This window comes from Molossus molossus, unplaced genomic scaffold, assembly GCF_014108415.1.
Source record: "Molossus molossus isolate mMolMol1 unplaced genomic scaffold, mMolMol1.p scaffold_m16_p_1, whole genome shotgun sequence".
Classification (NCBI taxonomy): Eukaryota; Metazoa; Chordata; class Mammalia; order Chiroptera; family Molossidae; genus Molossus; species Molossus molossus.
In genome coordinates, this window is record NW_023425344.1 from 2,750,395 (window position 1) to 2,773,199 (window position 22,805).

The 22,805-nt window shown below is 63.1% G+C and overlaps 1 protein-coding gene across 1 annotated transcript in view; it reads right to left on the bottom strand.

Annotated features, from left to right (window-relative positions):
- Positions 1–7,597: 7,597 nt before the first annotated feature.
- The window catches only part of SH3TC1 (SH3 domain and tetratricopeptide repeats 1), a 31,055-nt gene continuing 15,847 nt past the window's right edge, over positions 7,598–22,805 (bottom strand). The window contains exons 11-18 of the mRNA XM_036280775.1: positions 22,682–22,723; positions 18,442–20,106; positions 15,392–15,572; positions 14,368–14,518; positions 12,584–12,706; positions 11,749–11,899; positions 10,697–10,893; positions 7,598–7,903 (exon numbers count right to left, since the gene is read on the bottom strand). Coding sequence (XP_036136668.1) covers positions 7,598–7,903; positions 10,697–10,893; positions 11,749–11,899; positions 12,584–12,706; positions 14,368–14,518; positions 15,392–15,572; positions 18,442–20,106; positions 22,682–22,723 — 2,816 coding nt within the window. The remainder of the gene's footprint in view (positions 7,904–10,696; positions 10,894–11,748; positions 11,900–12,583; positions 12,707–14,367; positions 14,519–15,391; positions 15,573–18,441; positions 20,107–22,681; positions 22,724–22,805) is intronic.

The window sequence follows — 22,805 nt, forward strand, 5'->3', positions numbered from 1 at the left end:
AGGACACGTAAAATGGTATGGCCACTCTGGAAACCAGTTTGGCAGTCCCCACCCCCCAAGAAAACCCCAACGAAACACCTGCACATCACATTCCTGGGCATCCGTCCCAGAGGAAAGACCAGCCGTCCACGGGGAAGCCACACAGACGCCCGGCAGCTCTCCCACGACCCCACGCCGGGCGCCCTAACTGAGTGGCCAGGCTGACCCAGCGTGTGGACCCAGCTGACACTCACCACAAAAAGGAAGGAGTTGCAGTCACATGCGACCAGCCGGGGGGGCCCCAAGGGCATTATGCTGATTAGAAAAGTCGCTCTCACGACGCACAGGCCATGTAACTGCATTTCTGGGGCTGCTCTGGACTGACGACCACAGGGGACAGGCTGGTGGTGCTGGTGGTTAGGGACAGGGAGGAGGCTGTGACCGGGAGAGGGCTGGTGTCGGGAAGCAGTGCGGGTCTCCATGGCACCAGCAGTTGCACGGATCCACACGCAGGATAAAACAGCACGGGACCACGCACACTGACAGCAGGGGGTCCGTTTCCACAGCACAGTTGTTACATAAGAAGCTGTCTTGTGGGGAATTGGGTGAAGTGTACACAGGGCCTCCCTGGACTATCTACAATGATGTATTCTTATACATCAATAATTATTGCAAAATAAAAAGTAAAGATAAAAATCCTGCTGAGAAAACAGAAGCCACTCAAGGCATTTCAAACAGGTGATTATCCTGGGCATGGGCCCCCCAGGGACGGAAGCCCAGTCCAGCCGAAGCCCAGAGTCACTCCCACCTCTCCTGGACTCACTAGCTGTCGTCAGGGCCATGCCAGCCTCCTGGAGTTCAAGCTAGACTTTCAGTGTGGCCAGCAGGCAAGTACCACCTGCCGTTCATTTCTGACTCCGAGTCACAGTGCCGTTTTGTTCCCAGCCACCGGCCAAAGACCCTCGTGCGGCAGTCACCTGAATAAACCATCAGCAAACAAGATAAGCCAAGTGTCAAAACACACATAGGGGATAAAGAGGCATCAGTAACACATAACAGCCCTGCTGGACAATGTCCAGGCTCCAAGTCCAGCCTGCCTCCCTGAGATGGTGACCCCCAACCACCTGCAGGGTCACCATGGACATGCCACCCTGGGTGCTGGGTGGGGGCAGCTGGCAGCCACAGGTGAGTCCTGGCTTCATTCCTTCCCAGCCCAGGTCCCCTCATCCTGGGAATGCCAGAGCCAGACTGCCCACCCCACATGGGCACGGAGGTCCAGAGCAGGGTTTTAAAAACATGCATTTGTCAAACTCGCAGCCTGGCCAAGTCCTCTGTAGCAGGAAATCCAACAGATCATCACTTGGCCCGTCCTCTGTGGAAGTCATGCACGACCATAACTCACGGCAAAACAAACAAACAAACAAAATGCGGCCCCGGACAGAGGAGCTTAAGGGATTTCTGAGAAGAGAAAAGAACTTTCTGTTCGATGCAGAAATTCTCCAAATCTTCCTCCACGTGGGTTCAAAGGCCTTTCCCAACCTCACAGTTACACCTGCCTTGTGACCCTCTCCGAGTCCCCTGCACCTGGAGCCCCCGCCTGCTTCCTATCCAACACCCACCATTGCGGCTGCTTCGGATCCCTGTGCGGCAGGCATCGCCTCCGAGGTCGGCCCCGGCCTTAACGCAAACAGGCTTCTCCCTCTTCCCCTCCCGCAGCGCGTGTCTCCGAGACCTTCCCTACCTGGCGCGTGAAAACACGCTCACTGTTGCATGTTAGCAGGTCAGTTTCTGCTTTTCCTCCTTTGTTTTCTCAGCTGATGGCAACGGGACTTGGGGAGGTTGCGAGGTGGGGACACCATTTCACGCATGCCCACTGTGCGTCCCCGCTCCGGCGGCTCCAGGACCTGCACCAAGTGTCCGCACATCGGCTAACTCAGTTCGAGGCTGCCTGCTGTTTCCTGGGTCATTATTTGTCCCTGTCCCAATACTTCCCTGTCCCCTTCCCTGTATTCACAAAATAATTGTATAACAAACCCCCAGATCTACAGGGCCAGGCCCCGCCCACATTCCCCTCTTCCCTGGGAGAGCTGCTTCGAGCCCCTGCCCTGACACGAGGGTTTTACGTGCCTTCTGACACGCCCTGCGGGGTTTCGTTTGGAACTGCCTGGAAGCCGAGCATTAACCCAGGGAAAGGCGCCATCCCTACCACACTGTTTTCCTGCCCCCGCGCGGCAGATACCGGGAAGGATTTATCCCGCGACAGCTCACGTATTTTTCGTGGTAGTCCACACCGGGAAGGATTTATCCCGCGACAGCTCACGTATTTTTCGTGGTAGTCCACACCGGGAAGGATTTATCCCGTGACAGCTCACGTATTTTTCGTGGTAGTCCACACCGCGTGAGTTTCAAAGCTGCATTAGGAGCCGATCGTCCCTCCTCCCAGCCCACGCGGCCGCTTCCTCCTGCAGTGTGCGGAGCACCTCGCTGTCCTGTCGGCTGTCGCTCCGTCTGTGACTGGAGGCCATTTGTGTCCTTAGCAATCCTTCCGGTCTGTCTTTGGTTTGCTGCGTGACCCTGACTGGGAGCTGGCCTTGTCCTTGTGCTGACCCCTGCTTAGGCCCCACTCAAATGCGGTGGGAAAGGCTGCTGGGGGTGGGCAGGCTGTCCCGGCTGCTGTTCATCGCACACGGGTGGGGAGAGATGGAGTCTTCCTGTGGCTCCCGAGAGCTCTGGGGTCCTGAGCTGCCCCCTGCTGGCGGGAGGTCGGGGCGAGGCATAGAGGACCTGCTGAGCTCCCGGCCCTCAGGCCTCCTGCCAGCACAGGGGTCCTGCGGAGAGGGCAGAGGTGAGGAGATGAGGGCCCCCTTCCTCGCGCCCATCCTCGGCTGGCCCGCTGGGGCGTGTCCTGGGAAGCAGACATGATGTGGCTGTGACTAGGTCAGGGCCGGCGAGCCTCACTCAGCTCCGGGATCCCGCCCGTGCTGGGAACGGGCGTGGCTGCTGAGCCGGACTGAGAAGCCGCCTGTGGAGTCATGACCTGCTCCTCGGGCCTCCCTGCCAGCCTGCTGCCCTCTGGCCTCCCTGGAGCCCGGGCAGGGCCAGCTCCGGGCGGATGTGCAGGGGCTGGGGCAGGGCCCGTTCCTGAGCCTGAGACGCGGGTTGTCCTTCCCTTTTCTCTGGAAACCCAGCCCTGCCTCCCCAGCCTTGCAGCCCCGACAGTAACAGGCCCCCAGAGAGGTTTCCTCACCCTGCCGACGAGCCCACCCGGTTGGTTCCGGGAGGGACTCCCTGTGTTCTGGAGAAACCCGAGGCCTGCATTCGCTCTTCCCAGGAGGTCTGCAAACCCAGAGCAGACAGAGGCTGTGATGTTCTGACTGGGGTCTGGCTGGGCGGGGGGCCTCATAAGTACAGCAAGGCGGACAAGGGCCACACTCGCAGCTGAAAACCGCTGCTCCGGGCCGAGCCCAGAGCCCCTCCCACCCTGGGACCAGCTGCAGGGGCAAGAAGGCCCTCGGCCCAGCGAGGCTGCCTGCAGGGGTCCTGTAGCCTGGCTGGAGGGCGGCTGAGTCTGCAGTCTGACACCTGGCCTCCCTCGCTCCTCCCCCTCCACTCCTGGTGTGGAACTTAAACTTCCAGCCTGTGCACCTGGGCTGGGGAGCCTGGGAGTGTGGGCACCTGGGCAGGTGGGCACCTGGGCAGGTGGGCAGGTGGGCAGGTGAGAATGGAGCCTGTGGGGGAGGCCCGTCAGGTAGACTGCTGAATGCCGGCCATCAAGGTGGGCTCCAGGCTGTGAGGACGCCTGGGGCTAAGCCTTGGTATTGGTTATCTGTGCTTTGTAACACAGATAAGATAAGTATCACAAGCTGAGCAGTTGAAAGCAACACCCATTCATTATCTCAGTTTTTGTGGGTGGATGGAGTCTGGGCCCTGTTTTCTGCTCAGAGGATCAACAGACTGTAATCAAGGGGTCATCTGGGTTGTGATTTCATCTAGAAGTCAGGCCTCCTTGGTTTCTGGGAGATTTTAGGTCCTTGAGTTTGCAGGACTGAGGTCCCCGTGGACGGAGGGCTGCCAGCTGGCTCTGCAAGCTTCCTGCCATGACCCCTCCATGGGAAGGGTCTTGGCCTTGTGCTCCTTCAAGGCCATAGAGGCTGTGACCTGACATCTCTCCCTGCAGGGAAGGCTCACCGGATTAGGGCAGGCCCACCCTGGGTGATACCTTTTTTGAGTAACTCAGTCAACTGATTAGCGACCTTAATTACATCTGCAAATCCTCTTCACTTGCCCATGTGATGTGACCTAGACGTTCATTCTTGCCTGCACCCAAGGGAAGGGATTTAGGGGACCATGTCGGAGTTCTGCCTTCCCTCTGGGTCAAAGCACATCAGCATTTCCATTCCTGTGTCACAGCGACCCTGGTGAGGGTGATAAACCCTGGGGGCGAACGCCAGGTGGTCATGTCTTAACAGTCTGGCAAGGACCATACCCCCTTCTAGAGATGAAAACACAGAGGGGTGCAAAGGGCAGACCCCCTGCATGTGAAGGGTGCCTTCCGCTGGGCGCCCCAGGTCACACCATGAGAGAGGCAGCGCCGAGGTCCCCACCTGAGGGTTGCTAGGACAGACTCCCGCACCTGCCCAGCCTGTAACCACGGCCCGCCCAGGCCCCGAAGCGTCGCCGACAGCCCCCACGGCCACCACGGCCCCTGCAGCTGGGGTCACAGACAGTGCCGACTGGAGTCCCAGCGCCACACGCCCTCAGGGTCCCCTAGACACACCTGCTCCCGTGGGAGCCCTCTGTGGCCTGCCTGACCCCCTCTGCCCATGAGGAGCGCACTCTCCCTGAGGTTCTCCCATCTCCCATGTCTGGAGGAGTCTGCCGGGGAGAGAGGTAACCTCAGCCTGTGGCACCCACCTCCTCGCAGTCCCACCCGCTGTTCGGAGGTGAGGGCTGCAGAGGGGCTTCCTTATCCACATCTGGGACCGACCTGGACTGCGCCAGCGCCTGCTCCTGGATGAAGCAGGGTGCGGAGGGTGGAGACAGTCATGCTGAGCGGAGCTCCGGCACCTCGCAGTCAGGAGGTGGGGCTGCGTGACCCTCGGTGGGGCGCTTCCCTTCTGCTGGGGGAGGAGTGAGAGAGCCTCCAGGGACCCCAGCAGTGAGTGTGATTTTATTCCCAGCCCCAGGGGCCCCTCCAGGAGTCCCCCACATGCTCAGGCCCACACCTGGCTGCAGATGTTAATGGAGTTTGCACACATTAGGTGCACAGTGAGCCTGTGTGGGAAGGTGGCTGAGTGGACGGAGTTTGCACACAGTGGGTTCACAATGAGCCTGTGTGGGAAGGTGGCTGAGTGGATGGAGTTTGCACACAGTGGGTTCACAGTGAGCCTGTGTGGGAAGGTGGCTGAGTGGATAGAGTTTGTACACAGTGGGTTCACAGTGAGCCTGTGTGGGAAGGTGGCTGAGTGGATGGAGTTTGCACACAGTAGGTTCACAGTGAGCCTGTGTGGGAAGGTGGCTGAGTGGATAGAGTTTGTACACAGTGGGTTCACAGTGAGCCTGTGTGGGAAGGTGGCTGAGTGGATGGAGTTTGCACACAGTAGGTTCACAGTGAGCCTGTGTGGGAAGGTGGCTGAGTGGATGGAGTTTGCACACAGTAGGTGCACAGTGAGCCTGTGTGGGAAGGTGGCTGAGTGGACCCAGCGGAGACACCAGTGCCTCCTTCTAAAACCAGGCCGGTGGGCCCTGGGCAGTGTGCCCATCGGTGCACAGGCCGAGTGCCTACCATGTGCCAGGCACATGCCCAGTTTGCTGAAAAAAGGGACTCAGGGGTTGCTGCCCGGGGTCCTGGCCTCAGAAGGGGCAAAGTAGGCCTGGGCTGTGAGCCTGGGGCCAGGCCTGGACTGTCCCTGCCTGGCCTCTCCCTGCCTACTCCTCACCTCTGCCACACACGGGGGGCCGGCTGCCCAGTTCTGTGCACCCACCCTGTGCCCAGCACACGGTCTCTCTTCATTCTCAGAGCCTGAAGTACGGTTTGTCTTTGGTTCCAGATGAAGAAGAGACTGAGGGTCTAAGAGGTTAGGTGACTCTGGTTACTGGGGCTCTTCCTATAGCATTGTTCATAGGAAGCAGGCAGCTCTGAGCCCTGGGCGAGCTGAGCTGAGCTGGCTGCTCCCATCCGCACTTCAACCCCATACAGGGTCCATCCGCCTCATGTTGGCTGCAACGCACTGGGACTCAAATACTCTCCCCCAACACACCCCACAGCCTGTGATGAAAGGCTCGAATCTGAAGCCGGGGGCTGGCTGACCGAGCCTCCTGCCGGGCCTCCGGGTCTGCTGCCAAGAGCAACGGGGTCCCTGTGGGGGAGGGAGGAAGTCTGTGGCAGGACAGAGAGGGTTTGGATTCCAAGGCCCGCGCTGTCTGAGGCTGGTGGTCTGTGGATGGCCTGCCGTGGGTCCCACCCCACTCCAAGTGGCCGCAGGCCCAGGTCTGGGGCGCTGCCTGTCTGGTTGATGACCTCAGAGATCTGTGTCCTCGGGGTGACTGGGACGGGCACCTCCTCCGGCCTTCGTGTTTCCAATGACAGGGTGGCCTCCTCCCCACTTTCAAACCCAGCCACGCAGAGAGAGGGCAGCCCGAGGTCACAGTTAGGTTCGTCAGCCCTGGCCTGGGTTCTGGAAAGCTCTCTGCTGCCCCCTGGTGGGAGAGGTCTGGGGGCCTGCAGGCCACCTCTGCGCATAGCAGGTTCTGGGGCTCCAGGTTCCCAGGACCAGCGGAAGGAAGAAGTAGGTTCTTCCCTGCTGTCCTCTCCGGCGGAACCAAGCCCGGGCCTGGATCGGCGCTCTGCCCTCTGGTGAGTCCCTCCCAGGCCCCGGTGTCCCCTCTGGTGGAAGGAGGGCCTTGGGAGGGGCAATGAGAAGCGACACTTCCACGGAGAAGGTCTCCTTGGGGGTGACAAGGATTCGGACCTAGGTGGTGGTTGCACAGCATCATGAATCACAAAAATGCCACTGAACTGGTCGCTCGAAACCGTTACATTTATATTACGTCACTTTCCCCTCGTTAACAAAACAAGTGAAAGAGGACGAGGAGCTCGGAATAGCGCCGTGTGGGGAGAACCACTTGGACAGGCCTCTCTGAGCCTCGGTTTCCCTGCCCGTGAACCTGGGCGGGGTTTCGGCGGGAATGCCAGGATGCCTGCCCTCAGCTGGGCTTTCAAACATCCCTCCAGGCAGGCTGGCAGGGTGCCTCCCGCTCAGCGCCGCAGCTCGGCCCCCACCGACCTGCTGTGCGCAGTGGGCAAGGCACCGACCCTCTCTGGTCCTCTATTTCTTCAGCTGTAAAGGGGACCACAGTCCCGACCTCGCAGGGAGTTGTGACGATTAAAGCTAGAGCACAGGGCTGGACACAGCGGAGACTCCAGGAAGGGCGAGGGGGAGCGACGCCCAAGGCCACACCATGAGTGGCCGGCAGGGGACCTGGCTGAGTCTGTGGGACTCGCCGCCTTCCCACTTACCCCGAGGACGCCGGGCAGCGGCAGAGGCCCCAGGCCGGGGCAGGGGCTGCGGACCTGAGAGGCGACTGCAACGTCCTTCATTGCTCTTGGGCCCCTCGTTTATTTCCCAGAAAACAAGCCGCGGGGACCCAGTCCCGGGCCGGGCCCCGAGGACGGGGGCCCGGAGGCCAGCCAGGGTGCGCGCCCCCAGCAGCGCTGGGGGGCCAGGTTGACCCTGCGGATGTTGAGCTCGGAGGCGAAGGTCCGGGCCTTCTGGTAGAAGAAGAGGGACTTCTCGCGGTCCAGCAGGAAGTTGTGGTAGATGGTGGCCAGGCGCGCGTAGATTTTCATCTGTGCCTTTTTGTTGCCCAGGTCCACGGCCGCCGCCAGAGCCAGCTGGTAGTACCCGGCCGCGTCGAAGGGGTCCTGTCGGGGACGGACACTTAGCAGGGACCTCGGACGAACCGGGGGGAGGGGGGGCGTGTGTGGGCGGCTCCCAGAGCAGCTCCCAGGGGTTCCGGTCATCACCCTACATGGCTTCCTCTACAGGGCCTCTGGGCTCAGCCCTGAGTGTTCTCCTGGGAGGAGCCCCCTGCTCAAGTGGGGCTGCCTAAGGTGGATGTGGTCTCGTGTTGGGGTCCGACCTGGAGACTTCGTGGCCCGGACAGGCATTGTGACTGCCCTGGGTCCCACTGTGCACCCCCTTCCCACCCCCGAGCCAGGGCCTCGCACCCTGTGGCCGGCTCCCGGCCCTGCCTGCTGGGTGCCTCATTCCCGCCCCGCTCCCGGGCCCTGCCCTCCCGAGCACATCTGTGGCTTCCCCCGGGGCTGGGGTGGGGTCTGGCCGCTTCAAGAACCCCTGCAGGGCCCACCCCAGCCCAGGGCCGTCAAGGCTCCTGTCCCCCCAGCCCGTGTCCACAGGGACAAGGACGTCAGCACAGCGGGCCGCCCCACGGGCGAAGCCCAGCCTCAGCCCTGGGAGTGATCCTTGGGGTTCGAAGGGACTCCCCTGCCCCAGACACCCACTCCTATTCCACAGGCATCTTTGCCTCCAACCCAAGGTCCCGGTCAGGATGCCCCTCCCCCACCCCCACGCTTGTCTGCAACCCCAGCCTCTCCCCCGGTTACCTGGGGCCCCGCTGAAACCCCCATCTGGCCTGTCCACCCCTCGCTCACGAAGGTTCCCCAAGGAGGAGAAGTATAAACCCTGACTCCACAGCCCCCACAGAACAGGGACCCCAACGGAAGTGCAGCAGGTGCGTGTCAGCGCCGCCCACCCGCCCGCTCCTCCCTGCCGGCGCTGGGCCCGGCTGACTGGGGGCGACGGTGACCACAGGGGGCGGCCAGGGCGGGGGCACAGGAAAGCCTGGCAGCCTGCGAGAGCCCTGGGCAGTACCTGACGCAGCCGGGGGTGGGGAGGGAGGGCTTCCTGGAGGAGGCGGCATCCCAACTACACAGAGGGAACTGGAGTGGTGGTGAAGTGCATGTGTGTACAGGTGTGTGCACGTGTGTGTGTGCACGTGTGCGTGTACCAGCTAGTGGGTCTCAGACTCAGGATCGCACCCAAATCCGCCCTCTTCCAAGCCTTGCTCTCCTGGCCATGATACCCCATTCCAGCTGAAGGTAACCCCATTTCATTGGGACCTCTGCCTCCAGGCAGCACACCTGGGCCTGCCCCCCCCCTTCTCCTTCCCTGCCCTGTCCTGTGCGGGTGCCCCTGGTCACACGCGGGCGTGAAGGGACCTCTCTCCCTCCTGGGCCAGTGGCCCCTCGGAGTTCCAAGGCCTTGGCTGCTGGACAGGCGTGGTGCTGACCACCCTCACGCTGCAGCCGTGGGCAGGCAGCCTGGGGGCCTGTCCGGAGGAGGCAGGGGGCTTCTTTGTGCCTTGACCTCAGCCGCTGGGCCCAGGGGCTTGCCCCTCAACTGACTGGAGAGATAAGCCCCGCCCCCAGGGAGCTGGGCTACCCCTGACCAGGCCCCCCACCCCGACTCTGCTCTCCTCCCACACAGTGTCCCCTGCTTGGCAATCGATCATGTGGCACCTGGGTGGTCCATGCTCTGTGCATCTCACCCGCAGACAACCCAGAGTTCAGGGGTACACGGTGCCCCTCACAGATGTCGGATGGCTCAGGGCAGAGAGCACTAGTGAGGCTGGCCACAGCCCTGCCTCCACCCGCTCCCCACATATAGGAAGGTGTGCCCTGGATGGTGAGCTCGGACAGGGAGTGCCCAGGGTCACAGGTCACAGGTACGGGATTGTGGGAGAACAGGGCAACGAGGTCTCACCACGCGGCTCCTACTCCGACCTCTTTTGGCTGACCATACTGAGTCCCAGGCTCCTCCTGTCCTGGGGGGCACAGCGCCTCCCACACGGTAGACAATGCAAAGAGCCAACCACACAGAGCATGGAGGGCACAGAGCCCGGATGGCACAGAGCCTGGGTCACAGAGCCTGGGTCACAGAGCCCGGATCAGAGCCCGGATGGCGGTGAAAGTCAGTTGCAGTGGGTACTGTGTCCACAGGATCCCCTAGAACTGCCTGGCTCTGGCAGCAGAGGGCCACAGCGACCACTTCTGACCTTCAGTGTCGCTAGCACTCAGCCAGGGCCACCTAGGAGGGCGTGGGCGGGGCCGCCCCTCCAGCTCTGACAGGCAGCCACTCAGCCAGGCTACCTAGAGAGTGTCCCTACTTGGAAACAAGGGCAAGTCACACCCAAGTTTCCTTCTGTGACAGGGGATGACAGTACTGCCTACCCAGGTGACATCACGGCATCCCAGGACGAGTTCTGCACAGACTGGCAGGCTTCCTGGAAGAGGTGTCAGGATTTGGGTTGCATTTGCATCAGGGGGATAATGAGAGCCCCTCCTTGATTCCCTGAAAGTCCTTTTCCCCTCCCCCATTTTTGTGGCTAACTCCTGCTTGACTGTCAAGACCCAGCCTTGCAGTCACCTCCTCCGGAGGCCCCCTGACTCCCTTTTGTCCTTTACCCAGTGGCTGCTGTCATCTGTTCACATGTCCTCCACTGACCCCAAGCTCTGCGGGGCAGGGCCCGGCCGTCCCGGGGCCTTGGCGAGTCTGCTGACCCGGCGTGCTCCTCAGCCAGGCCCGGAGCTCCTGGGGCTTGGGCCTCACTGGGACTGAGGACTGGACCAGGCCTCTGGGGTCTGAGTGCGAATCCCAGCCAGGGTGGTGATGCCCCCAGCCCCGCCCCGGCCCACCTTCAGGTCGTAGAAGATGATGTCCCCAAGCGCCAGGTACACCCGCACGTAGTACAGCGTCTCCTCGGCGAACTCCAGCGGCGAGCTACAGAGCGACAGCGCCTTCAGGTAGAAGTGCTCGGCCAGCTCGCCGTGGCCCAGCCGGTGGTGCAGGCCGGCCAGCCGGTGGTAGGCCACGCGCTCATTCAGACGGTCCCCTGGGCACGGGGGAGGCCAGGGTGAGAACGCCGCTCAGAGCCCGCCAGGCACGCCCGCCCCGTGACTCCCTCTTCCCATCGGTCAAGTGGGCCTAGAGATGCTCGCCCCGCCCGCCCTGGGGTGAGGCAGAGCAGAGACTGGGGCCCACGCCGGGCCTGCACGCGACCCCCCGGAAGGGGTGCCTTGGTCACTATTTTTGACGAGGTGACCCCCAAAGGTCACACGGTCTGCACTGGCAGGCGCCAGGGCTCCAGTCTACCTCAGCCAGGACATCAGACCCCCCTGGTGCATCAGCAGCCCCTGTCCCCGTCCTCGGGAAGTTGTCAGACTGGGCCGTGTCCAGGTTCCGCCCCTTCCAGGGGAGAACGGGGCAGCACAGAACCCTGTTTCGCACCTGGTCCCCGGGGCTCCCATCTCGGGGAGCAGGAAGCCGGGGGCAGTGCGGGTCAGTGCCGGGACACAGGGGTGCCTGGCGTCAAAGGACCAGCTTCCAGAGAGGGACTGGGTTTCACTGGCCAGAGGGCAGCAGGGGCTGGCTGAGTGCGGGGAAGGGGCAGCACGTGGCACACTCGGGGACTGGTAAAGCCTGGAGACCTGGGTGCAGGGAGTGGCCGGCCTCCCGGGCGGTGGGGGGAGGAGAGGAGGCCACGGAGCTGGTAACGAAAGTCCAGCCGTGCAGCGAGCAAGACACCCCTGAGGCCGCACCCTGGCCCGGCGGGACCGGGAGGGGGCCAGCTCACCACAGCCCACCCGCAGGGAGACGGGAGCCCACAGCCCCCGTCCGCCCTCTGTCACCTGCAGCCTGCCCTCCTGATGTCGGGGTGGGGGCCCCGGGGCCAGGGCGCGGGGCTCACCCAGGGAGATGCTGAGTGCCAGGGCCATGTGGGCGAACTCCAGGCCCTCCTGGCGCATGCCCAGTTCGGCCAGCAGCGCCACCAGCTTGTTGCTCAGCCGAAGCTCCGCCTCCTGGTTCCTTGTGGTCACAGCCAGGGGCAGTGCCCGGTCCTGCCCATGCAGGTGCAGGGTCAGGCCTGCCCACCCCCGGGACCTCCTCAGAGCCTCAAACCTCTCCCTAGGGGCTGCCCACCCCCACCGCCCACTGGATCTTTGCACAGCTCTGCCCTGACAGGAAGGTCAGCTCAGGGAGGCCCGGACGCCCCCAGGACCACTGGCCGTGAGCAAGCCGGGGCGCGGCTGAAGCCCATCTGTCTATATTGCACAACTCAGCCAGGCCCTGGACCCCACTGGGCAGTGAGGGCCTCACAGCGGGGTCCAGTACCCCCTGGACTCTGACAATGCCATGTTGACCTGAACCCCGGGACTGAGCGCCAGGCCAAGAGCTGGGCAGACAGGAGGGGAGACGCTGCCCTCCCTGGGGGTGCGTGTCTGGTCCTGTCCTCCCGCTGATGTACTGTGGCCCTGTGCTCCTCTGAGCATCAGTTTTTCCATCTGTAAAACAGGGACAGACTCCAGGCTTGCTGGAGACGATCGGGTTGCGCGCAGCCAGCCTGAAGCTGGCCCTCAAACCACACTTCCTTTCTCTGTCCCCCTAGGTTGGGGTGGGGTCGTGGCCATCCCAGACGAAGCCTGGGGCGGCCCTGCCTTCTGGGAGGCCTCTCCCGGTGCACCTGTGCCTCGGCCCGCCCGGGATGCCCACCGAGGCCTGCCCACATGGCTCTGGGCCCTCACCCTGTAGAAGGACACGGCTTTCTCCCGCTCCCAGGCCCCGTTGAAGAAAATGTCTCCAGCAGCCTCGAACAGCTCCAGGCCCAGGTTGGGGTCCCCCGTGTACAGGGCTGCGTTCTGGGCCACCTGCGGGATGGGGAACCCTCATGAGACCCACAGGGCTCCAACAGGGCCGGTGGCCTTCCCAGCTGGTAGACCCTCTCAGCCACCGCCTGGCCACCCTGGGACCTGCGAGCGACAAAGACACATGCGTGGGGGCTCTCCCTTCTCACACACTTCAGGAGGGATCGGTCCGTGCATGCTGGGGCACAGTCACCCGCTGGTGTGTGGAGGATCATTTAAAGCCTGTGTCCCATGAAGAGCTTGTCCAGTTAAGGCCGGAGCCAGCAGGGATGGACTGCCAAGGAGCTGGGCGTGCAGTTCAGAGCTGTGCCCAGACTGTGGCATCCTTCACGCTGGTCTCACGGAGGCTCCCGATCCTGGCCCCTCCTCTGCTGTTTCCCTCTGTGCCCTTAGCAACCCGGATGGACATGTCTGCCTGTCTCTCCCACCAGAGGACTAAGGCTGTCGGCTTCTCTGTTGCGTCCAGGGCCTGGCACATAGTAGGTGCTCAACAAACAGCACTGAGCGGAGGAGTGGACCAGCCCCTGCCTGCACCAGCCACACCCAGCTGCTCGCAGTCCCGACACTTGCCACCCTCCTGTGCGCCTCTGGGCCTCTGCCCCACGCAGCCTGCTGCTGGAATGCACCCCTCCCCCGCAGGCTCTGGCCCCCACTCACTGCAACTCCAACCAGCAGTGACCCCAGATGGACAGGAGCTTACCCTCCCGCTCCTTTCTGCACCCCATCCTGCAGAGCCCCAGGACCCCGAGTCAGCATTGTTCGGGGGCTAATCCCCCTCAGCCATAGCTCCGGATGGGAGTCTCCAGCCCGGCCCAAGGAGGGACATAGCAGGTGATCAGAAAGAAACAACTCACATAGATCGTGAGCCTCTCGGCTGTCCCGGATCACGTCATGTTTAAAGCAGGTGTGCCAGGTGCTGCTGGGGCAAGGTCTGTGTGCCACCTGCGTGGGCACACTGTGTGCACCTGTATTGAGCACTTGCTACGTGCCACGATGGTGGGGGGCACTGTGAGGGGCACATGCCTCTGGCCCTCAGAGCTGAGACTGTTGTGAATGATGTTGGCAGTGGGGGTCCAGGGAGATGGCACAGGCACCTGGCATGCAGTTCGCCAGCGGTTTAGGTGACTGGGCCAGGGAGTGTGTACACACCCACACTCCCACCTGGATGTGCAGGTGCACCGGCCCTCTCACCTGAATGTGCAGGTGCACAGGTCTCTCTCCCTGGATGTGCACACGCTCACACCCTCACGGGGCTGTGCAGGTGCACCGGCCCTCTCACCTGGATGTGCAGGTGCGCAGGCCCCTCTCACCTGGATGTGCAGGTGCGCAGGTCTCTCTCCCTGGATGTGCACACACGCTCACACCCTCACGGGGCTGTGCAGGTGCACCGGCCCTCTCACCTGGATGTGCAGGTGCGCAGGTCTCTCTCCCTGGATGTGCACACGCTCACACCCTCACGGGGCTGTGCAGGTGCACCGGCCCTCTCACCTGGATGTGCAGGTGCGCAGGTCTCTCTCCCTGGATGTGCACACGCTCACACCCTCACGGGGCTGTGCAGGTGCACCGGCCCTCTCACCTGGACGTGCAGGTGCGCAGGTCTCTCTCCCTGGATGTGCACACGCTCACACCCTCACGGGGCTGTGCAGGTGCACTGGCCCTCTCACCTGGATGTACAGGTCCACCAGCTCGTTCTGCTGGAGCAGGTAGTAGATTTTCCCTGCTTGCAGCCAGGCGTATGCCTCCTTGTCCTTCTTCTGGAGGTCGATGAACATCCCCAGACTGCGCTTGGTGTAGTCCAGCGCTGACTTGTAGGCCCTGGAATCAGGCAATGGTCAGAGCCAGCACCCCCAGGCCAGCCGGCACCTGAGAGTGCCCAGGCTTGGCCCGGACCGGTCTGGTGACAGTGGACCTGGACTACTGGGAGTGGGAATGAATCCCGCCCTTACTCCACAGGGAAGCGTCAGCCATGTGGCCAAGCAGGGCACGCTGTCCCCTCTTCCCTCCCTGCCGTCTCGCACACACAGGCGCCTGACCTCCCTGGGCAGGAAACATGAGCCCCGGGCAGAAATTTAGATTATCGAGGCCAGAGGCTCAGACGCGAGTGGGGAGCAGAACTGCCCAAAGGGCCGTGCTCCCGAGGTTCTAACTGGGGCGGGGCCTGAGAATGTGCATTCCCGGCAAGCTCCCCGGGAACGCAGACGCTGCTGGTCTGGGGACCTCACCTGGAGCCGCACCGATCCAGGGCGCCGGCCCACTGGGCCTGCCGTGAAACCGAGGCCCAAGACCGGCCTCCCAAGCCCAGTGGACGCCTGGCTCCGCCCTGCCCCCACTGACGGGCACGCGATCGGTGAGTCTGCCAGGCCCTGGTGCTGCATGACTCTGGCCACCCGTCACCCCACCTGGTGAGGAAGCTGTGCCCTGAATCCTGCCCCAGGGGAAGCAGGTGGGGCCACCGGCTGTCTCCCTGGCACTGAGCAGTTGCTGAGTCCTGACATCAGAACTGGGCCGTGGGAGCAGACTGGGGGCAGGCAGAGGTCAGCTTACAGAAACACACGCTCTGCCTCCCCCGGGGACAGGGACGGTGTCATGGGACTCCTGTGTCCTGCGCTTTGATTAGTGCCACCCCAGGCGCCAAGGAAGGGAAGGGTCCCCGGAGAGGCCCCTGCTGCTCCGCAGAGCCAGCCTCACCGCTCGGTGCCCAGGGACAGGTAGAGCTGGCTGATGGTCTCCAGGAGCTGCCCCTCCAGCGCCTTGTCAGCCACCCTTCGGGCCAGGGACAGCTGGAGCTCATGGTAGGCGACACACTGGGCCTTCCTGGGCCTGACTGTGCTGTAGAAGTCACACAGTCGCTGGACGGCGTGCAGCTGGCCTGGGCGGGGACACACAGGAGGGGCCGCGTCACCGGCCGCGTGCTGTCTGCAGGGCTCAAGCCCCCTCGGCGGGCCTGCCCCCCCCCCCCCCCGTGAGCCGGGACATCGCAGACCGGGACGTTGAGCCCAGACAGGCTGAGTGACCCGCTCAAGGTCACACGGTGACGAGCACACCATGACCGGGCAGGCAGGGCGCATGACGGATGCTCGAGAGACGGCGCCGGGGATCCTGGCCAGGCTCCCCCAGCCTCAGGACGCCTTTCTGCCTCACACGCTCCTCGCGGCCGACAGCCGCAGCCCAGGGTGCAGGTGGGCGGACTGAGTCCAGAGCTGAGCACCCACCGCAGTGGAGGTGGGTTCAAACCCGGCTTCCGCTCCAGCGTTCCGGAGCCCCAGCTCCGTGGAGAAGCCAGCTTCCGGCCGCAGCCTTCCGCGCCGGATGGCAAGCAGGGCCTGGGGACAGCTGGGGGCTTTCACTAGAAACAGGACGCAGAGAACTTGTGTGCGAGCCCCTGGCCACACAGCAGCGGTGATGGCCGGGGCGGGTGGGGGTGGGCGGAGGGGGGAGGGGCACGTCTGTAATAGCGTCAACAATAAAAATAGAGTTTATACACACACACACACACACACACACACACACACATATGAGACTGATTCAAAGATCAACAAGGAGCCAGAGTCCTGGGCAGCACAGCGAGACAGACCTGCCAGACAGACGTCTACCAAACACCCCAACCAGCAAGGCACACGATCGGCAGTGCCCACGGAGCTGCTCCGGGACAGACCAGGGCGCACGATCGGCAGTGCCCACGGAGCTGCTCCGGGACAGACCAGGGCGCACGATTGGCTGTGCCCACGGAGCTGCTCCGGGACAGACCAGGGCGCACGATCGGCAGTGCCCACGGAGCTGCTCCGGGACAGACCAGGGCGCACGATCGGCAGTGCCCACGGAGCTGCTCCGGGACAGACCAGGGCAGGCCCCAGAATGATTTGTGGGGATCAAGAAGACAAACCCCGCAGAGTGCTTCTCGGTGACCGTGCAGTGGGATCAGAAATCCGTGACAGAGCAAGTCTGGGAGATTCACAAACTCGTGGAGATGTGCGGACCCCCCAAATAACAGGGGTCGAGGAAGAGATCTCAGCAGAAACGAGAAGTGACTTTGAGACCAGGGAAGGTGACAGCATGATGTCCCAACACAGGGCCAGGCGAGAGCAGCCTTTATGAGGACTGAGTACCTATAAATGTCCACATTAAAAAAGAAGAAAATTTCACCTAAAAAAACCTCAACTTCCACTCCAAGATGCGAGAAAAAGAAGAGTTAACTGGATGTAAAAGGAAGGAAAATTAGGATTCAAGGAAATGATGGAAAAACAAAAACCAAAAAACAGACAATGTTCCAGCCAGTGTGGCTCAGTGTCGTCCCAGGACTGAGAGGTCCCGGTTCCGTTCGATGCCCCGTCAGGGCACAGGCCTGGGTTGTGGGCTCGATCCCCAGTAGGGGACGTGCAGGAGGCAGTCGATCAAAGTTACTCCCTCACATTGATGTTTCTCTCTCTCTTTCCCTTCCTGTCTCTCTGAAAAATCAATAAAAACATTAGAATAAAAAACAGGCAAAAGCAAAGCAACAGAGGAAAAGCCACAAAACCCGAGGCTGCCTCTCCGGCAAGAGGAGCAGAGTGGACAGGTCCAGCAGCCGGACCAGGACACAGGAGCAGAAAGCACATCCCCAGAGGGGCCGAGGGACATGGGCGGGGCCGGACGCCGACTCACAGAAGCGCGGGGACTGTCTCGGCCCCCTAGGCACCGTGGTACACAGACACCTTAGCCAACCTAGAGGGACACCTAAAAGGACACAGGTGACTAAAGCAGCCTGAGAAATGTCCCAGAGCAAGCCCGGGGTGACCCTGGGCATCCCCCCACCCTTGGCCTCCTCACTCTTCAATATGGAGGAAACACCATGATCCCCAGGTCCCCAAACTCTGAACCCTTGAATGACCTGGGGAGCCCCGCAGGCGGTTGCTGAAAGACCCACTGGCCACTGGCAAACACCGCCCAGATCCGCACAGGTCCCCACCCTGGCTCGTCGTCGCCCCGGAGGTTCAGAGGGCCAGCCTCTGTGAGCGTTGCACTGTGGCTCCCCAGTGCTCCACAGCCTGGGTTCTCCTGCCCCCGCCTGGCCCCTCATCAGGGTTTCCACCACCCACACCTTGCACCTCGATGCGTGGGTAGCTCACTTACCCCAGGGCCTCGTGCAACCTGATCTCTGCCAGCCACCCCCACGCTTGGCTAACCCTCCTTAATGCTCAGGTTCCAGACTAGAGAGACCCCTGGGCCACGTGTCAGGCCAGGAGCTGCCTGTGTCCACGCGGAGAACCCGCTTTGTGGTTCTTGTGACCGGGCCTGTTTCCCCCGAGAACTGGGAACAAAGCGGCTGCCCCCAGCCCTGGGGACCGCCCCCGGAGGCATGCAGGACTGTTGGACTCCCAGAGGATGACACCAGACCAATCACCCCACGTCCAGGGTGCACGCGGCCCCCCTCTGTTCAGCTACCCCTGCCCAGCCTGGGTAACGGCCAGGGCGACCCACCGCCCGTTTGCCCTGACCGAGGGGATGCCCGGCTAGGGGACTTCCAGCACTCAAAGCAGACGCCTCGGCAGACGGAGACCGCTGGTGGCCCTGCGTGCTGGGCCCAGCGTGGGAACAGCTTCACACCCCTGCACACAGCTGCTGGTTTCCACTGCTCAGCTGCTCGCCGTGGTGCAGAAACCACCGCCCACCTGTGAATCACACACCTGGCTGCGCCCTGACCGGAGGTGGAAAGAACACGTTCTTTGCAGGAAGCCCGAGGGGGCCAGGGAGGCACTTACTCTCCAGGTGGTCTGTCTCCACGGCGACCAGGAAGGCCCACTCATAGTAGCACTTGCCCTGCTGGACGAGGGCCCGGCGAGTGTGCAGGTGGCCCAGCTGCAGGAGCACCTGGGTGAAGTCCGGGCCACACTCCCCGCTGGGCAGCCGGGCGAAGAGCTTCACGGCCTCCAGGAGGTAGTGCTGGGCCAGCCCGCTGGCGCCGGCCCACAGGCACAGGGCCCCGAAGTTGGCCAGGACCACGGCCTGGTTCCGTGGCTGGCCCAGGCCCTTGGCGATGCTCAGGGCGCGGTGGTAGCCCTCGGCGGCCTGCCGGGTCCTGCCCGTCCTCCTCAGGGCGATGGCCATCATGTTGGTGATGGCTCCCTCCTGGCCCCCGCTGGCCACTGCCGCACCCCGAGCGGACTCCAGGATGTCCAGGGCCACCGGGCTCTGCCCGTGCAGCACGTGGAGCCAGGCGAGGGCCACCAGGTAGTCCACGGCCAGGTGGCTGCCTGTCTGGGCGGCGGCGGCCACCGCCTGCGTCATGAAGGAGATGGCCGTGTCCTGCTGCCCGTGGTGGCTGTACAGCTGGGCCAGGCTGGCATAGAGGGGGCCGCGCAGTGCCCGCCCCGAGCCCGCGCCCAGGCAGGCCAGCGCCCGCCTGAGGTAGTGGGCGATCTGGGCCGGGAGGCGGTGGGACCGAGGGGTGTTCTGCAAAACCAGGTCCACACTCCGGAGCGAGCTGGCCAGCGAGCCCGGAGTCCGCAGCGAGGCCACCTTGACGCAGCTCAGTGCCAGGTGCGGCAGGCACTTGCGGCTGTAGATGTCTGCCAGGAGCAGGTAGCCGTCGGCAGGCCACGCGGCGTCCGGGGAGCCCAAGGCCCTGTGCAAAAGCAGCAGCCTCTCCAGGAAGGGCAGGGCGGCCTCGGGCTGCTTCAGGCGGACCTGGTGCTTGGCCAGCAGGAAGCAGGCCCGGGCCTCGGCCTGCGGGCTCCGGCCGCCCACGGCCCTCCGCAGGGCCTGCCTCAGGAGCTCCGCCTCCACCTCGGTGCTGCACACGTGGCCGGGCGTCCCCAGCAGCAGGGCGCAAGCTTTGGGCACCACCTGCTCACACTTCTCCCTGTTCTTCTGCTTCAAGTGGACGGCGGCAAGGTTGGCATACAGGGCCACCGCCAGGAGCAGGTCGCCGAAGTGGCCGTCCAAGGCCCCCAGGGCTTCCTCAAAGTACACCCGGGCCTGGGACAGCTTGAGCCTCCGCACACACAGCCGCCCCAGGAGGAAGCAGAGCCTGGCCAGGGCCATGGGGAGGTCCGCCTTCTTGGCCACCCCCCGGGCCTGTGCCAGGCAACCGGCTAGCTCCTCCTCGTCAGCGAAGCCAGGGAACATGGTGCTGAGGCCTGGCAGGGAGAGCTCATACAGGCCGCGGAAGCCGGCCTCGCACCCGGGGGCGTCCAGAAACCGCAGCAGTGGGCCCAGGGCCTCGGGGTCAGCCCAGTCGTCCTCAGCGTCCAGGCAGAAGGGGGGCTCCTCACTGTCCGATGAGCTCACACCACTGGGCACGGTGTGGAGACCCCAGGACACTGGCTCCTCGGGGCAGCTGTGGCAGGGCTTACATTGTTCTAGAATGTCCTTCACCTTCTGCAGGGTCTCACGTGGCTCTGGGTGCAGGCCAGGTAGGGGCATTTCTGCAAGTCACCAAAACCCCAAATGGATTAGTCTTATCTGAGTCCAGGATGGGGCAGGGACATCCATCCCCTGGCACAGCATACTTATGGTAGCACTTGGCAGATGCTGTCTCCCCAGGGCCTGCCCAGCGCATAGTGGGAGCCCAGCACACAGCTCACAGTGGGAGCCCAGCACACAGCACATAGTGGGAGCCCAGCGCACCGCACACAGTGGGAGCCCAGCGCACAGCTCACAGTGGGAGCCCAGAGCACAGCTCAGTGGAAGCCCAGCACACAGCACATAGTGGGAGCCCAGCGCACAGCACACAGTGGGAGCCCAGAGCACAGCTCACAGTGGGAGCCCAGAGCACAGCTCACAGTGGGAGCCCAGCGCACAGCTCAGTGGAAGCCCAGCGCACAGCACACAGTGGGAGCCCAGAGCACAGCTCAGTGGAAGCCCAGCACACAGCTCACAGTGGGAGCCCAGCGCACAGCTCAGTGGGAGCCCAGAGCACAGCTCACAGTGGGAGCCCAGCGCACAGCTCAGTGGGAGCCCAGAGCACAGCTCACAGTGGGAGCCCAGTGCACAGCTCAGTGGGAGCCCAGAGCACAGCTCACAGTGGGAGCCCAGAGCACAGCACACAGTGGGAGCCCAGCGCACAGCTCACAGTGGGAGCCCAGCGCACAGCTCACAGTGGGAGCCCAGAGCACAGCACACAGTGGGAGCCCAGAGCACAGCACACAGTGGGAGCCCAGAGCACAGCTCACAGTGGGAGCCCAGCGCACAGCTCACAGTGGGAGCCCAGTGCCCAACACACAGTGGGAGCCCAGAGCACAGCACACAGTGGGAGCCCAGTGCCCAACACACAGTGGGAGCCCAGCGCACAGCTCAGTGGGAGCCCAGAGCACAGCTCACAGTGGGAGCCCAGCGCACAGCTCAGTGGGAGCCCAGAGCACAGCTCACAGTGGGAGCCCAGCGCACAGCTCACAGTGGGAGCCCAGCGCACAGCTCACAGTGGGAGCCCAGAGCACAGCTCACTGTGGGAGCCCAGAGCACAGCACACAGTGGGAGCCCAGAGCACAGCACACAGTGGGAGCCCAGTGCCCAACACACAGTGGGAGCCCAGAGCACAGCACACAGTGGGAGCCCAGTGCCCAACACACAGTGGGAGCCCAGCGCACAGCTCAGTGGGAGCCCAGAGCACAGCTCACAGTGGGAGCCCAGCGCACAGCTCAGTGGGAGCCCAGAGCACAGCTCACAGTGGGAGCCCAGAGCACAGCACACAGTGGGAGCCCAGCGCACAGCTCACAGTGGGAGCCCAGCGCACAGCTCACAGTGGGAGCCCAGAGCACAGCTCACTGTGGGAGCCCAGAGCACAGCTCACAGTGGGAGCCCAGTGCACAGCAACAGTGGGAGCTCAGTCATATGGTCACAGGGAGAACACAGGTCAGATTGGCCAAGGGACCAAGTGGTCTTCTTTTCTTAGCCTTTTCTGTTTGAAATCCATTCCAGGAGACTAGTGTCCTAGCTCTGTGACCACTAGACACCTCTTTTCCCTTTAGAAAGATCCAAAGCCACTTAATGGGACATGACACATGACTGTGTCAGCCCTCGGGCCTCCAATCAGGTGCCGGCACCCTCATGACATCATCGAGAGCCAATCAGAGCTCCAAAACCCCTCCACAGAACCCAGAGAAGCACCGCGGAGGAGGAAAGTCCCCGTCTAGCCTGGGACCGTTTCCAACAGGAGAGACAGAAGGGCTCCCATCCCCCAGCCTCCACCTTCGCCCGACTGGTTTGAAAATCTGAGGCCTGTGACCACTAAAGGGTTAAAAAAAAAGCAAGGGCCAGGAGCGGAGAGTCCTGGGACACCCCAGGACTGTTGGCTTTGGGAAGGCTGGCCAGTGCCGCAGAGCAAACTCCATTTCCTGTTGGGAAACTCAGGCTTGAAGGGGGATTTGTCTGGGGAGAGAACCAGCAAAGACTCTTCTGTTTCCAACCCCCATGGAAAAAAGTGTTAGAAACGGATGGTGTCCTCACTGGTCTGCGAAGTCCAGGAACAAACAACAGTCAGTCTGGTGGGTGGCGCGCGTCCGTCTAGACTAGACATTTGACTTGCTAAGAAAACACCCACGTCCAGGAGGCCGATGGGCCCTCCCGGCGTGTGCTCCCGGGGACGTGCGGGGGCCGTGCCCCCTCCTCCGGGAAGGCAGCCTGCAGTGTTCTTCCCTGTCCTCACGCAGCGGAGGCTCGGGCAGGATGGCTCTGGAACAGCCCTGGGGCAGGGGTCTTCTCACTGACACCCCAAGTGGTCCATGCTTCGGTGGACCCCATTCTCAGGGCTCCTCAAAGGGGCCGCGGACATTTGTGTCCCAGGCCCTCTCCGATGCAGACCCTCTGTTGCGGAGGAGGTGGACGTTCAGAGGGAGAAGGAGGGGTTCTTCTTGGACCAGCCCCTTGGGGGAACTTCCTTCTCCAACATAAGGGTCCAAATTCAGTGCGCATGGGAGGCAGCCCGAGGGCCTCTACCTAGCGTCACCCCCCAAGGCTCAGCCCCGTGGCCCAGGAACCCCGGGCCTCGTGGGAATAACCCACCTTGTTCCGCTGGCTGCTCGGTCTCGGCTTCTCCTAGTCTGTCTGCACAGGGGGAGAAGAGAAGGATCAGTCTATGGCCCGTGCACTCGGGGTCGCTGTCATGCAGATGTGGAGGCCCCGGGAT